This window comes from Salvia splendens, chromosome 6 (assembly GCF_004379255.2).
Source record: "Salvia splendens isolate huo1 chromosome 6, SspV2, whole genome shotgun sequence".
Lineage (NCBI taxonomy): Eukaryota > Viridiplantae > Streptophyta > Magnoliopsida > Lamiales > Lamiaceae > Salvia > Salvia splendens.
The window spans coordinates 8,610,015-8,625,453 of NC_056037.1; the positions used below are offsets into that span (position 1 = coordinate 8,610,015).

Here is a 15,439-nt window from a genome sequence, read left to right on the forward strand (position 1 = left end):
TAAATGGCACTACTCAGAATTTCTGAGCATTTGCGCATGCTCGTATCACTGGTCAATGCTTTAATGCAAACGTTTTCGAGTACCACAAAGTGCTTTGAGTTCCCGTGCACCCATTTATCTATGCTGACACATATTCATTCTACAATTTATGCTAGAATTTGCTAACCTATGTGTGCTCTGAAATTCCAATGTGCTTGGAGTTATGAAATATTTTCGAGCACATTTGGCTGGTCGAAAAGTTTCTCATCGACCGTATTATGTCTTTTATAAAAAAAAGTTGATCGTATCAGGTTTTGAGCACTTCTCTACTTGACGTTCGGTGAATTTTATACCATTCGTTTTATTTTTATTTTTACTTATTATTTCAACTTATTACTCAGTAAAGTAAATGACATTAAACTAACTAAAATTAAGTATTTTACAAGAATTTCCAATGAAACCAAAAAAATCTAGTTTGCCGCGATCAAGCCATATAAACCAAAATCTCTCAAAAATAAAAATAGCACCATATGTTTTTTATATGTTCCCCTGAATTAATTATCAAGGAAACAGTAGTGGTATCTTTTATTCTAGCTTTTACCATTTCATTTGTTTGCTTAAGCGTTATACCAAATAAAAAAGTGGTAGTAGGAATATTAGCAAAATTGGCCAAACTTGGATTTCTCTAAGGGCATATTAGGAAATTCAACGGGATTCGCTCTGGTAATCTCTTCTCCGCCTAAATCCCAAATAAAAAACCCTACATTTCTCGTCGGCTTTTTCGCTCGTCAGACACTGTCAATACAACATGGCCGCCGTTGCCGCCGCCAGAACAGTCCTCCGTTCCGCCGACACATCAACTCGCATTGCCTCGGCGACACGAGCCGCCTCCATTTTCAGGTTAGTTTCTACTCACAGAGCCTTCCATCCATACCTCCTTTAGTAATCGCACTTTAATCACCAGGTCTCAGAAATTGACACTAAATTATTGCAATTAGATCTCCTGCAGAGACTAGCAGCTTCAGCGGAGCTTCAATTTCTCCGCACCGCGGCCAATTCGGGAACGCAGATGGAAGAAACTTCTCAACTAAGACGAGGAAATTTCGATTTCAGCGCAGAATCGATATGAAGCGAAGCACTTCGGCTACAGGAATCGTGGAAAGGATAGAGTACGATCCTAATCGAACTTCTCGGATCGCTCTAGTACGATGGGAAGGCGGAGCTCTCCAAGGAAAATCCAAGGCGGCGGAGGATATCGCGCTGCCGGCGAAGAGTCTCGAATCCACTGTCGCCTTAGCCAGCGGCGCGTTCTCCTTCTCCTCCCTGCCGGGGTTGCTGGATGACAGAAGCTCAGCTTACTCTTCTAAAGGAGGAAATAAGCAAACTGCGAAGTCTACATATGTAATGGTTGGAGTACCTTCGTCGAAGAGCTGCTTTAGTGAAGGTTCAAGAAGCAGAATTACTAACGGGAAGGATGTTATTGTCTCTGCTTTCTCTACAAAGGCCAAGGGAGAGAATGTGGGTGTATCTGATGGCTTCCCAAGGATAGCGGTGGCTGGATCGAGGCCGGCTTACTTCGTTCTGGGAGAGAAAGAGGAAGTAGGAGGGAAGGATAAGTTCACTCTTGGAGAGGTACAGAAGTGGAAGAAGGATAGCGATCGATGGATGCATAGAATCAAGCGTAAAGGGGCAGTTTCGTGGTCTAGTTTGATGGGGCAAGAGATATTAAGGCTTACGGGATTGGAGCCGAGGAATGGTGGCAAGTCAAAGACTGGGAAGCTCGGTGATGACCGTGTTCCTGTCACTTATATCTTAGCCAGTCATCAATTGGGAGAGGGTAACTTGGTGATGAATTGGTCCGGAGCTTCGAGTAGCAGCTCGTCTCAATATGGTAATCGGTACTAACTTTGTTTGCAAATTGAGAACTGAGTAGAAGAATAACAAATGCCAATTTTACTTGTGCTTTGGTTAAGCTTTCTAGTTGAACCTATCTTTATATTAGGGTAATATACAGTGTTTGAGCACTTCCTTGTTGCCTTGTGGTGCCATTTCTCTGTTGCCACTGGGGAACAATCGTGGGGCGAAAGCAAAGATTGTGTTGGCTTCATCGTTCTCTGTTTCTTCTCGTGGTAACAGTTTTTTTTTCCTTCTTGAATTCCCTTTCATGGCGTGGATGGTTTGGCATTCTGACCAAATGCTATGGAGTAGGGGGGGATATGTTTGATCTAGTATGGATAATGGGTTAATTCAACTGGAGAGAGTGGTTATATAAATGTATTGCTATCTTGTAACTGTTGAGGTGAATGTGATTCATGGCGTTTCTTTTTTTATGTTCTCTGAGTTATTGTTCTTGAATCATCTATGGAAGTGTTGGTGCATTAGTTTTTAGAGTCTGAAACTAGTGCTTAATCTTGTAGTTTATGAAACTCGATTCAGCATAAAAAAAACCACATTTTGCTAACTTGGTTTTTGATGGATCATCCTGGCATGTTGTGTACATCAATTTTTTGCGATGGTGTATGGTGACTGTTGGATTGCTATGAAGTTTTATAGGAGCATTTTACGAGTCTCTTGTAGTAGTACTATTTCATTTGGCTTATAAATTGATTGTCAAATGCCAAGATTTTAGCAGATTTTCTGTGTGAACAAAGATTCTAGTTTTTCAAGTTTTTACAAAGGTTACAAAGGCTGTAATTTCTATATAATCTAGAACAAGGACTCTAATTTTACAAGTTCTTTATCATATGTGGTGGAGTTAGGGGGGAGGGGGTGGTCGCCGCTCCACCCATTCAGGGAGCTTAATTATCCCTTATTATGAGCCGGAGCCGGAAAATACTATGCCCTCTCTTCCTCTTGTCCAGATATATTGTTGTTCAATACATGTAACAAATGAGTCTAGTAGAAAAGTTTTTAGACTTTATTGCATACTAAGCATCAATTCTATTTATACCTCAGTATTTTACGGATCTCATAATTAACTAAATAATCTTATCAGAAATCCACATCTTTGTACTGGAGTATTTTTTCGGGGTTAAAATGTGTTTAATCTTTAAAAGCTATTTTGATCAATTTTTTTACTTAAAATAAATAATTATATCATATTATGTTATTACTTTGGACGAATTAATTTGAAAAATAAAAAAAATAGCTGAGAGAAGGGATAAAAAAAATAATGACATTAAACGAAATAGCTCTTAAAAAATGAAGGAAATTTTATTTGAAATCATCTGAAAAGTGCAAAGTTTATTTAAGAATGTGTCGCAAGAGTCCCATTATATGTAAATCCACTCTTTATTGCCGAACCACAGAACCATACAAAATTAGGACTTTTAGATCTAATTTTTTATGGATGAGATGCACAAATTTATAAATTAATTTCGCCTTCATCACGAGCCTATTTTAATTCATCCGAAGGCAAATAAGTCATACTAACATGTTACGAAGATTTAACTTCATTCTAGAATATATTACTTCATTTCAATAGATTTTTACTTCATTCCAGAAGATTTTTACTCCATTCCAATAGGATTATTACTTTATTCCAGTACGTAAATGCGGTTTCACCGTCGTGTACCGTTCTTTCTCTCTACAATGTCTATCAACACCGCCACAACGCTGATATGGTGTAATAAACACATGGAATGATGTGATAAATTATTTAAATGAAGTATGTGTAGAAGCATTTGAAGTCCTACTGGAATGAAGTAAAAACCTTATCCAATGAAGTAATAACATTTCTGAATGAAGTAATAAATCCACTTGAATAAATTGCATTTTTAAAGTGAAAAAAGTAAAAACCAGGTCAATGAATTCAAATGAAGCATATGTTGAATCATTTCAAAACCTACTGGAAGCAAGTAAAAATATGTTGCAGTTTCCAGATATTACGTACGGAATGAAGTAATAAACTTAATACAATGAAGTAAAATGAGTTTGTAATGAAGACTGAAAAAAAATTACACAGCAACACATCTTATCAAAAAACTAGATCTAATAGTCATAATTTGGTCTCTAGTTCGGTCTTTAAAATTGGTTGGACATTGATAACAACTCTGTGTCGCAATATTCTAAAAACAATAGAGAATTAAATAAGTTTATAATATTTGGAGGGCATATAGGGAAAATTGAGGTGATGTGGTGTGGAGCTAACAAATTTGGGGATCTTGCCACACCTAAAACCCAAGCCAAAAGCCCTACCTCTCTCTCTCTGGATTCAATCTGATCTTCTCTCTATAGTCACCATGGCCGCCTTCGCCGCCAGATCAGCTTTTCGCTCCGCCGCGCGTAGCGCCACCGCAAGAATATCCGCCGGCGTCAAGCCTAGGTCAGCTCCATCTCCATTTCGCATCTCATCTCAGACTCCGCTCTCCGCTCGCATTTTCAGGTACGACGGCTTCATTACGGCTTGTTCTTCCTTTCAACGATCCCCTTTTCAATTCTTAATTTGTCAATTGCTGATTAATTATTGTTCAATTTTAGGTCTCCCGTTGAGATGAGCTGTGTTAGCGTAATGTCTATGTTGCCGTACCACACTGCAACCGCCTCCGCCGTGCTCACTTCTATGCTATCCGCGGCGCCTCGCGGTCACGGTTGGAGCATTGAGGGTGAGTTCTACTACGCTTTGATGCTCTTTATTCTGCCGCAGTTGTGAATTAGAAGTAATGACCCTAAATGATTTTAGGGAAATATAGAAAATATGACATTTTTATCTTGAACGAAAATAAATCATGTTATAGTCTTATTGATCCTTTCTGAATTAATAATTCCTAAATAATTTTAATATGATAATGATACAGTAGCATTTCACTTTTGTTGGCAAATTGTTAACTTAGATAATTTATCCTCTCCGAGAGCTTAATTCTATGGATAGATTATCCCGCTTCTAGTTATTTTGAGAAACTTCTAGTTGATATTTAGTCTTGTATAGTAATCCTAATTCATTGTGTTCATCAGATACCAACGATGATGTATGATGACTGTTGGATTGTTCGAGCGAAGTTTTATTTTCATGAGCAATAGGAGATTGTCTGATAGGTAGACTCATGCACAAAGTTTTTAAATTCTTTTGGTCTTCTTTGGCATACAATAAGTTTATCAAATGTTAAAAAGTGAATTTTTAAGTTAATTTCTTCGCCGAACAAAGATTATTCAAGCATGTAACTTTCCTTTAACATGTAATGGTTTGAACACCTCAAGAAGTTTCTGTGAGTGTTTTTTGTAGTGAATATGGTCATTCCTAGATTGTTTATGACACTTTCTGTAAAATACTTATCTTCTTTTATTCTTGTATTGCTTCAAGACTTATGATGATAAAACAATAGAGAAGAAATAAATGCTAGCATAACCTTTTGACTTGCCCTTTCATTCTTTTCCGTTCAGGGTTATGATTACTGCTCATTGGCTGATTTTAGGCTTGAAGGTTTTCTGATTCTCTTGTGTTTGTTTAAGCTGATTATGTATGAGCCTCTGATGATGACTGGCACTCTAAACCTCAGTCTGCATTGTTTTTTTTTCCTTGATTTGTAGCAGCAAATGGCTGAACTAGTTTTTATTTATTTCCAGAGCCTTCCTTAAGAAATATTTCTTGTTGCCTGTGTTGTAGATGGATGATTGTTAGAATGTGTTGAGAAGCGCTGCCTTTCGTGATTGGTGTGAATGGACATGTAAAACTACTACGAGATCATTCAGCTTCATCATTAAAAGTTATTCTTTTATAACCCTTGTAGTTGACTTCCCCAGTAGAGCCAGAAATGAGTTGCAGCAGGAAATTTCTGGGTGATTCGTGACTACTTTTCAGTAACCTTTAAATTGGCAGAAAATACATTAAATTGGGGTTTTTTTTGTCTATTTCTTTGGAAAAAAGTAGTCTTGTGTGGTTATAAATTCTCTTGAGCATAAGGTGATAGTATTTAGAAGTATTACTCAAATGTTTCGATATATGATCAGTGATCTCACAAAAGAAATTGCTTTTTGTAGGCTGATGTCTGTAACAAGTTGAACTGCAATAGGATATATACTTTCCCTGTTTGGAGTGTTTGATAGATCCACATTTGCTTAGTTTTTAAAATAGCAAAATCAGCAAAATGCCTCGAACACGAGTAAGGGATTTGTGTAGTATAGAGCAAAATTTCAGTTAAAATTTTAATAATAACCTATTCACTTGTCTATCAGAATAAACGTAATTATTGATTTCAAATGCTGTAATGACAATGTAGCGTATTTTTATCAGCGGCAATAGTTATCTCCAGATAAGGTATTCAATCCATTATAAAAAAAAGCTAAGATGTGATCTACTGATATCAAATTATATGCTAATGTTCTCACAAATAATCTTTTGCTGTATAACAACTTTATTTTGTTTCTTCATATTTGCAATTCATCTCAATGGTGTTAAAGGTGCAATTTATTTACTTTACATGTATTACTTATAAAAATGGTACAAAAAATAGGAGTTAATACTTTTTCCACATTTGAGAACAAGGGATCATATATTATGGCATAATCAAGTGACCATACTGTTTACACACCGAAAAATTAATGCCACAAGTCCACAACTAAATCAGACCTATAGCAAGAAAAGACCTATGGATGGCATAATCAGTGGCAAAAAAGGACAAAATAACCAGTAAAACTTGTATACCAAGACCCAATAATGAAAGTGGATTGCAGTCCAATATCCACAAGATGGAATTCAAACTTTTCAAGATTCTTCGACATTGACCAGTTCGTACTCCACAAGGGAGAGATTATTTTCCTCTTTGACCACAAATTCTGCCGGCTCGGTGACCTCAACACGGCCCCACTTATCAACAGCAAGCCTCATCGAACCCTTAAACATGTCAATCTTTGCATTGCGAAGTATCACCGTATTACCAGGCTTCATCATCTCAACTGCATCATGGTTAGGGCATTTTTAATCAACAAATACTATAGCAAGTTAACACACAGAATTTATTTTCTGACATGATATATATTGGTCCAGTAACATCCTATCTTAGGCAAAAAGAAAATGGCAAATCATCTTAAAACATTAAGAATAAAAGGTAAGACATATGTTTGATCCAACCCAAGATTGAGAACCAGAGCTGTTTTTCAGGTTCCTTGCATGGTGTCATAAAAAAATGCTAACTTTCCCAGATATGCCAGACAGGCTTGTATCTGTAACACTAAATGGCAGACTTCCCCGGATATCACTAATCCTGATTTATAAAAAAAGGGTCTTCATATTTACGGTAAACATAGAGAAGGTATCGCTTAGATCCTAAGAGCATCTCCGAGGAGAGAGGTAAATGGAGAAGTAAACTAATATAACTACCATATTTACCTTTTTTTATGAAAAATCATTCTCCAAGGGTAGAGGTATTTGAGAAGGTATTATACCTTTTCCCATTTTGAAGAGGTATCTTTACGTCCCCATCGATGGAGAGGTAAAATCTTATAACTACCATATTTGCCTTCTTTTCATGAAAAACCCTTCTCCAAGGGAAAAGGTATTTGAGAATGTATTACAATTTATGTTTTTTTAATGCATTTTGTACTATTATTTTATTTTTAAAAAATAATTTACCTTTCTATATGCCTTTTCTCTTTGGAATGTGATACTTTTTAAAAGAGTATATTTCACTTTTTAAGAAAGCAAATAAATAATATACATTTTCTATATACCTTCTCCCCTTGGAGATGCTCTAAGAGATTCCAGTTCAACTTGAATTCATGTGCAACTTTACACATTCACAATACATAAATCCAAATTATCCCATGTCTAACCTAGTCCTAGCTCTAATTCATAAGCTCGGGCTATTAGTACTGCATACCAGAATAAGCAAAGGTGAGTGAGTAGCTGGACAAGACAGGCATCACAATGAGAGAAGCTCATCCTGCTCCAGTTTATTGGTTACTTATTTACAATCCGTCCAATCTATTACACTAAGTAACTCTTCAATTCTTTTCATATACTCTTCTGCAATAATTACTTCAAAGAACAAGTTTTCTATATATATACTGCTACATGGTTGCACAGAAAGTCACTAGAATCTATATAAACGTACCAAAATAAAATGAGAAAGAAAATTCGTTAAACTAGTATCTAATAACACAAAGGCTAACACGCAAAAGTCCTAGGAACTCTTGATAAGACAACAAACTGCATTTTAAAATAAACAAAAACAAGACCCAAAAATAGAACAGTGAGTATCCGACCCACAGTTTACCATCAGAGAAATGTAAGCGTCTCAACCAAGTTTTTCCAATTCATATGAATCTCAAATATTGTTTGAAAATATTCTCCCAAAGATAACACATAAATATGGACAAATTTTTTTACTAGCACAGCAAAAACGTCCCAAAATATCTAGCACAGAACAGAGGATAGGCAGTTAACTGATCAAGCCAGAGTATGATCATGATTTCATTCCATTTCTAGATACCTATCAGTACACATAACAAATGATAAAACCCTAACAAGTACAAATTACCAACCAACTAAAAAAACACAAACAAGGCTTCATTCAGTGACGCCATACCGATCCGCAAGCGGCATCAGCCACTGTGTAAACACACACACGAACACAATCATACAAAAATTTCACAAAACCCTCAAACAAACATCACAAACATTTGCTCATCAATTCAAAACACAAGCTAGGGCATTATCGCAAACAAGACCTTGATCGTTACGAGCCGTAAAGAGAATCGTCCCCGTCTCGTCTCCGATAAGGCATTCGGCGATCCTCGTATTCTGATTCTGTGCGCCACGGAAAGTCGGATTCCGAGGCTTCTTGCTCAGAACGGTGGTCGATTCCAGCACTTTCACGACGAGCGTGTGTCCGGTCGTCCCAGGCATCAGAGAATCAACCTTCACGAACACCGGCTGGCGCAGCCCCGGCTTGGTTCCAGCCGAACCACCGCCTTGCTGCTGAGCTTCCGACGACGGCGCTTTGGCTGCCATGGAGACTTAGATTTTGAGTGTGAATTGGGGTTTTAGTTTCGATTGTGTGAATCAAAACCTAACCCTAATTCTCGCGATTTTAAAAACGGAAAAAGAAGAATGACAAAAATGTTTTAATGAGGTCTTTCGAGTGGAGGAGACGATATGAGAGAATCTCGCAGAAGACTTCAAACGACACTTTGATTTTGGGCCGGGTCCACAAAAATGAACAATTATTATGGCCCAACATAGGCCCAATAAAAATATACGAGGTGACAAGTTAAACCATTCTTCAATACACTGATAAAGTGAAAAATTCAAAACCATCTAATATTGCAATAAAGATGACTTAAGCACATATTCATATAAAATTCTATTATATCGATAACATTCATTCCCATTACAATATCAAATTAAGCATTCCTTCAATGAAAATTCTAATATCGTCATACATACTAGATCCATATGCGATTAATTATCTTAATTTAACTTGGAACAAATTGTAAAAAAATATATAAAAAATAATAAAAATTGAATGAAATATGGAATTCTATTTTGCATGATAAAATGATGGTTGTATGACAAAAAGAAAACTCGTGACTTTTTGTTGCTCTCATAGGAAAGTTGTCGATCCATTCAACCGCTGGGTCAACTGCAAAATCGCAGTTACGCGACTAAAACGCCCGACCGGGCGAATTCAAAGGAGGTAATCGCCGACCCGGGCGAAAGGCTACTGCATGGCCTCGCGGGAACGCCCGACCGGGCGTTTAGTTGAAATCAGAACGCCCGACCGGGCGAACTTTCTGGACTCCGCATGCACAATATGGAAACGCCCGACCGGGCGTTTAGCGACATCAAAACGCCCGACCGGGCGAACTCTCTGGAATCTCAGCTATGCATTTCCGACGAACTTCCAGCTTCTAACACCCGAAACTACACTCAAAGCACGACTTGGTGAGTTATAATTAACATGAAATCCGGGGTAAAGAATAGGAAATAAGCTTCGCATCAAATACCCCAAACTTAAGCTCTTGCTCGCCCCGAGCAAGGTACATTTTTTAGCACAAAAACTCAACGCAAGTCTACCCCGCAGAGAAATTTTCATCACAAAGAATCATGTAGGGACGTGAGTGACAAAATCTAAACCCCAACATTTCCAATCGAGATTTCCCACTCTCAAGAACAATCACTCATCCCCCTAGAACGTCAAGTTAAGGTGCACTTCAAAATAAGTCCAAGCATGCGATCAAACAACTCAAACCATCATCATTGACTCATTAAGCAATACTAACCACATAGACTCACAGATTTCAAATCGAACCTCTTTAACTCTACCAAGTTCTTTACACAACATCCACAAGCATCAACGATAAGGTCCAAGGTCTTATTTCAAGGTTGTAATGGGGCTAGGGACGAGGTAGGATAAGTATGGATAGTGAGCTCAAAGGCTACACATTTGAGTGCCAAAATCTTCCCTCCTACAACTTCCTTCCAAAGATTAACCAACGAAAAATTACAACCAAACCCACACTCCCCCAAACTTGAGATCTATTCCAGACGAGATTACACAAACAAACATAGAAGCTCTATCTTTAATTCATCAACTTATTTCTTTTTTTGTTTTTGTTTTTGTAAAGACCTCGACTTTTGTGAATTTGGAGGTCGTCTTTTTCTTTTTCTTGTTTTTTTTTTCTTAGAACTTCATTCTTTTCACCTTCTATCAAGTCTAGAAAAGTCTACTCTTTACAATTCACCACCCACACTCAAACTCAAACCACAAAGCTCAACTTGTATTTAGCACCCAAATAGTAGCAAGGTCTATCGATGAGGCTAAAATTAGGCTTATTTCAGTGGCTAAGTGTTTGGCTAAGTGTTTACACAAAGAATAAGAAATTAAGCTCAAGGTGGCTTCTAGGGGATCATTTGATGGACTAGGCATGTGATCATTTGGCCATGGAGTTCATCCTAGTGCCTTATCCTCCCAAATCGTTAACACAAACGAACGCAAGCACTTCACTCGATAAAGCAAATCAATCCAAAATAATTTCCACAAGTCATGCGATTTTCATACTCTCCTCAACTTAAGAAATCGGATGTAATCACAACATGCTCTTTCAAATAAATTCATGCACCCATTCCATTCATCCTAAGCTTCAAAGATCAAGTAAGATCAAGCAAGATTTCCTAACCAGAAAGCCGAAGATAAAGCATGCACCCGTCAACTACATAGATTCAAAACATCTTTATCACGCAAAACACCCAAAAACAAACATCACAAATCATTCATAACCCCCCCAAACTTGAATGCGTCATTGTCCTCAATGCATGCAAAAAAGACAAATAAAGTAAAGGGAAAGGAAACTCCCCCAAACTTGGCATGACGTCCATAGTGCATTCGGGTGGGAGGGTGGGTGTAAAAATCCTTTGCAGGTGTGCTTCCTCCTAAGCTCCAATCCTAACTCCCAGTTGCTCCTACAAAAAGAACAAAAACTACAAAAAGAAACACTCAATTCAAAATAAATGTTGGAGGAAAGAATTGAGCAAACAAAACCTCCAACATATGAAATCAAAAATAAAAACAAAAAAACTTGGGTTGCCTCCCAATCAGCGCCTTTGTTTATAGTCGTTGGCTCGACCTTCTTCATCCTTGTCTACCTCTATCCAGGCTCCAATAGGCGCTTCCCCGCCTTCTCTTGCTTGATCACCACATTCTCTCCATCTACTCGAAACATGACCGTATTTGTCTTGGTCTCTATCACAACATCACCGGTTGCTAAAAATGGCCTACCAAATAGGATAGGCATATCCTTGTCCTCTTCCATCTCTAGGACAATGAAGTCAACCGGGAGTACAAATCTATCAACCTTCACCAAGACATCCTCGATGATACCTTTTGGTTTCACAATTGAATGATCCGCCAATTGTAGGTCAATGTCGATTGGTTCAATCCTCGCTTCTAGACCGATTGACCGTGCGGTTTTCAGAGCCATCAATGATATTCCCGAGCCTTGATCAAGTAGGCACTTTGGGAACTCCTTATCTCCCATCTCACATGGGATCACACAGCTTCCAGGGTCTCTTCTCTTTGCCGGCATCTTTCCCTTCACAAATTGTGAGCAAAATGCGCTCAATATCACCACACCATCGTCTTGTATCTTCTCCTTTTTCGCAATAAGATCCTTAAAAAACTTGGAGAATTTAGGAAAGTGTAGGAACAAATCCACCAGGGACACATCTACATTAACTTTCCTGATAATGTTCATCATCCAATCGAGTCCTTTCTCTTGAATTATTTTCCTACCCTTCTTCTTATTCTCGACTGGGAAAGGTGGTGGCGGGATAAAATCTGGAAAATTAAATGGACACTTCGGGTCCATTGCCGGACTTAGTGGATTCTTCTTGTGGATATCACTCATGGTTGACTCTTCTTTTTCTTGTTGACATTCCCTAGCTTCGGTAGTAGCCCACTCAATCCCCTCGTCCGCCCCTGCGTGCGAGGTTTGTGAGCCAAACACTTGTCCGCCCCTGCGTGCAAGATGTTCGAGCCATTTTGTGCATCTAGCATGATTGGAGACTCAAGATCCTTTCCACTTCTTAACTTAACTGCCTTGCACTGTTCAAAACCTTTAGGATTGGGCACCGTATCACTCGGGATAGCATTAGGAATTCTTGTGTGAGATGCTGTAGCAATCTGCCCAATTTGAGTCTCGAGATTCCTCAATGTAGCCTCCATCTGACCAAACTTCTCTACCGTCCTTTCTTTGAAGCTCTCATTCTCCTTTTGACTCTTGGTCATGAAGGAGAGTATCTGTCCCAATTGATCTTCTACCGATGGCTTCTTCTCATAACCCGGGGGTTGAGTGTTTGTCCTCCATTGGTTCCCCGAGTTGTTGCTAGGACCACTTTGATTCCAGTTCGATTGCTGAGGCCTCCAATTCTGCTGATTGCTGTATTGGTTGCCTTGGTTAAACCCTTGGCCATTGTTGCCAATGTAGTTCACATCCTCGATTGGTGGTCCTTGAAGACTAGAACATTGATCAGTATGATGCCCTCCTTGACACAATCCACATCTCATCACTGCCACTGCTTGGGGTTGAGGAGTCAGTTGCAGCGATTTCACTGCCTTTGTCATCGACGACATCTGGGTGCTTATATCTGCCAATTGAGCTTCAATTGCAGATACTCTCTCTGCATCCTTTGTAGCACCGAATGTGTCTCCTCCTTTCTCCGCTGCTCTCCTTGGGTTGTGCCAGTTCCGTTGATTGTTAGCCAACCTTTGGAATAAGGCTCTCACCTCCTCATGCGTTAAGTCATCCAGGTTTCCATTAGAGCCTGCAGTAACTAGTCCCGTGCCTTCATTGTTGAGTCCCTTGTAGAATTTCAAAAGGTCATGCCCCGGAGCTAGACCATGGCTCGGGCATTTCCTTATCAAGTCTGTGAATCTCTTCCAAGCTTCTGCAAAGGACTCATCATACTTTTGTTGGAAAGAAGTGATCTCTTCTCTCAATTTCTCGATCTTCATCGGGGAATTATATTCTAAGAGGAACAACGTCTTCAACTCTTGGAATGTTTCAATGTTGTAGCCCGGTATAGAGTCATACCAAGCTCTTGCTTTCTCCCTCAGAGAGAATGGGAATAAACCCTCTTGATCAGATTGTGTTCCACATTCGGGGTCTGTGAGAGTTCGTCAACTCGTAGAAGGCATTGAGGTGGCTCATCGGGTCTTCATCATCCCGTCCATGGAAAAGATTCCCCCATTCACCAAACTAATGTAGTGAGGTGGAATGTTGATGTTGTTGTTCGCATAAGCAAACTCTCCGGGGTACTCAATTCCCGATCTAAGAGTGTCGCCAAACCTCACAACGGGTGGTGGGACAGCGTTGTTGTTATTATTGTCGGCCATCGACTCAGCTTCCAGATCACTGTCACTATTCTCAAACAATGGGTTATCTCTGATTGGACTCGGCGAATCCTGTTGAATTTCAAACCCGGCTGAACTTCCTGACCCTTTCCTTCTTTGATAACAGAGTAATCCGAAAGGCGGTGTACCCTGAGATCTCGTGTGCATTCACGACTTTCTTTTTTTTTTTTTTTTATCTACACAACAGAAAATACACCAAGCACAAGCACAATATATTTCCTAATTACCGAAAGCGAGACCTCTCGACAACTTCGGGGTAAGTACTATAAAAAGTGTGTGCTTAAGTGAAAAACTAAACTACCTAAAAGCTAAACTAAGAGTTAGCTAAAAATTACCTAAAAAAACACTCCTTCGTCTTCAAGTCCGGACGTGGTAGATGGCTATCACACCGTAGAACACGAACAAAGTACCTAAAAAACTCAAAAAGAAAAAAATCAAACAAAATAAAATAAAAACTAAAACAATTAAGCATAAACAAGCTATTGCCTCCCCGGCAACGGCGCCAAAACTTGATGCGATATTTTAGAGTTCTTAATCAAAGCATAAAGATTATCAAGTTTAATTATTTTAACTCTAATAATACTACACTACTGCAAGAATACAGTATCGTAGTAGTATTTCAAGTGTCGATCCACAGGGAGGCGAGATTGCTTACGCTTATTAAGACTACACAAAGCATAAAAATATTTTGTTTTGATTTTGAGATGGTTAACTAACTTAAACTACTGAAACGAGATTTTTAATACGAGAAAGACAAGTCACTCCAAGTTGCTCACTAAGCTTGCGTTGTTTTACACCATTTACAACGAAACATACGACGGGATTATAATTATCAACCTAATCGCGTGCACTGAACATGTCTACGACGTATAGTTCACAGTCAGCTGAACACTTGTTCCATGAACCAACTTTCAACGACATTTAATTCCTGCGGATGCGCGGGAATAAATGTCGTCTACTATAATCACTTACCTAATCCACTATCAATTTATCCCCTGAACAGTTCTAAATCGAAAGCATACCAACAAACGATCAATCCTAAGCTATGTTAAAGAGACAATAGTTAAGATTTAACAACACTACATCATTAGCAAAAAACGTAGCATTTTAATTATCAAACACATTGTTGGTATCAAACATATGATTCAAGGTGTTAAAACAAATACACAAGCCTAGATTACAACTCGGAGCAACAAAGAGAGCCTAGCCTATACACATGGTAGAATGTAGAAATAAAACCATAGGTGTGATGCTCTCGTCGAGTGGAGTCGGGATTCGGGAATGGATGGTCAGAATAATGGCCGGAATGCCTTCCTTCTCTTCTTCCTCTCCTCCTTTCTCTCCCTCTGTCTTTTTCTATGTCTCGTCTCTCCCTCCAATTCATTTTCCCAGTTTTTTTTAATCCTTCAACCGCTGGGTCAACTGCAAAATCGCAGTTACGCGACTAAAACGCCCGACCGGGCGAATTCAAAGGAGGTAATCGCCCGACCGGGCGAAAGGCTACTGCATGGCCTCGCGGGAAACGCCCGACCGGGCGTTTAGTTGAAATCAGAACGCCCGACCGGGCGAACTTTCTGGACTCCGCATGCACAATATGAAAACGCCCGACCGGG

At 39.0% G+C, this 15,439-nt stretch overlaps 4 protein-coding genes and 1 non-coding gene across 9 annotated transcripts; 3 read left to right on the forward strand and 2 right to left on the reverse strand.

The window, feature by feature from the left end:
* Positions 1-701: 701 nt before the first annotated feature.
* LOC121808182 (60S ribosomal protein L2, mitochondrial-like) lies at positions 702-2,309 on the forward strand. Its single transcript, XM_042208568.1, has 2 exons — positions 702-879; positions 978-2,309. The coding sequence occupies exons 1-2, from the start codon at positions 788-790 to the stop codon at positions 1,882-1,884; spliced, it is 999 nt and encodes a 332-aa protein (XP_042064502.1). The 5' UTR covers positions 702-787; the 3' UTR covers positions 1,885-2,309.
* Positions 2,310-4,130: 1,821 nt separating this feature from the next.
* On the forward strand, positions 4,131-6,110 carry LOC121808223 (protein NUCLEAR FUSION DEFECTIVE 6, mitochondrial-like). 5 transcript variants are annotated; one of them, XR_006052139.1, is made up of 4 exons: positions 4,131-4,363; positions 4,459-4,583; positions 4,933-5,013; positions 5,359-5,696. XR_006052139.1 is itself a non-coding variant. In XM_042208617.1 (3 exons), exons 1-3 carry the CDS (start codon positions 4,221-4,223, stop codon positions 5,958-5,960), a joined length of 273 nt encoding a protein of 90 aa, XP_042064551.1. In that variant the 5' UTR covers positions 4,131-4,220; the 3' UTR covers positions 5,961-6,110. The 5 variants fall into 5 exon arrangements, 3 of the variants coding, with proteins under 3 accessions (XP_042064551.1, XP_042064550.1, XP_042064549.1); XR_006052140.1 differs by having other exon boundaries at positions 5,582-5,696; XM_042208617.1 differs by lacking the exons at positions 4,933-5,013; positions 5,359-5,696 and adding an exon at positions 5,956-6,110.
* Positions 6,111-6,448: 338 nt separating this feature from the next.
* On the reverse strand, positions 6,449-9,051 carry LOC121808215 (uncharacterized protein At4g28440-like). Its single transcript, XM_042208608.1, has 2 exons — positions 8,644-9,051; positions 6,449-6,870 (listed from the first exon to the last, which is right to left on the reverse strand). Exons 1-2 carry the CDS (start codon positions 8,924-8,926, stop codon positions 6,680-6,682), a joined length of 474 nt encoding a protein of 157 aa, XP_042064542.1. The 5' UTR covers positions 8,927-9,051; the 3' UTR covers positions 6,449-6,679.
* Positions 9,052-12,317: 3,266 nt separating this feature from the next.
* On the reverse strand, positions 12,318-13,427 carry LOC121808732. The gene has a single exon (XM_042209322.1). The coding sequence runs from the start codon at positions 13,425-13,427 to the stop codon at positions 12,318-12,320; it is 1,110 nt and encodes a 369-aa protein (XP_042065256.1).
* On the forward strand, positions 13,309-13,415 carry LOC121810135. The gene has a single exon (XR_006052393.1). It is a non-coding gene; the product is annotated as a small nucleolar RNA R71 (small nucleolar RNA).
* Positions 13,428-15,439: the final 2,012 nt, after the last annotated feature.

Bases quoted from the DNA above. Each gene is read 5' to 3' on its own strand.
- LOC121808182 (XM_042208568.1), top strand. From the start codon at position 788: ATGGCCGCCGTTGCCGCCGCCAGAACAGTCCTCCGTTCCGCCGACACA. The intron at 880-977 runs GTTAGTTTCTAC...TATTGCAATTAG, and splicing joins CGAGCCGCCTCCATTTTCAG to ATCTCCTGCAGAGACTAGCA.
- LOC121808223 (XM_042208616.1), top strand. From the start codon at position 4,221: ATGGCCGCCTTCGCCGCCAGATCAGCTTTTCGCTCCGCCGCGCGTAGC. The intron at 4,364-4,458 runs GTACGACGGCTT...GTTCAATTTTAG, and splicing joins CTCTCCGCTCGCATTTTCAG to GTCTCCCGTTGAGATGAGCT.
- LOC121808215 (XM_042208608.1), bottom strand. From the start codon at position 8,926: ATGGCAGCCAAAGCGCCGTCGTCGGAAGCTCAGCAGCAAGGCGGTGGT. The intron at 6,871-8,643 runs GTCTTGTTTGCG...ACCATGATGCAG, and splicing joins TACGGCTCGTAACGATCAAG to TTGAGATGATGAAGCCTGGT.
- LOC121808732 (XM_042209322.1), bottom strand. From the start codon at position 13,427: ATGAAGATCGAGAAATTGAGAGAAGAGATCACTTCTTTCCAACAAAAG.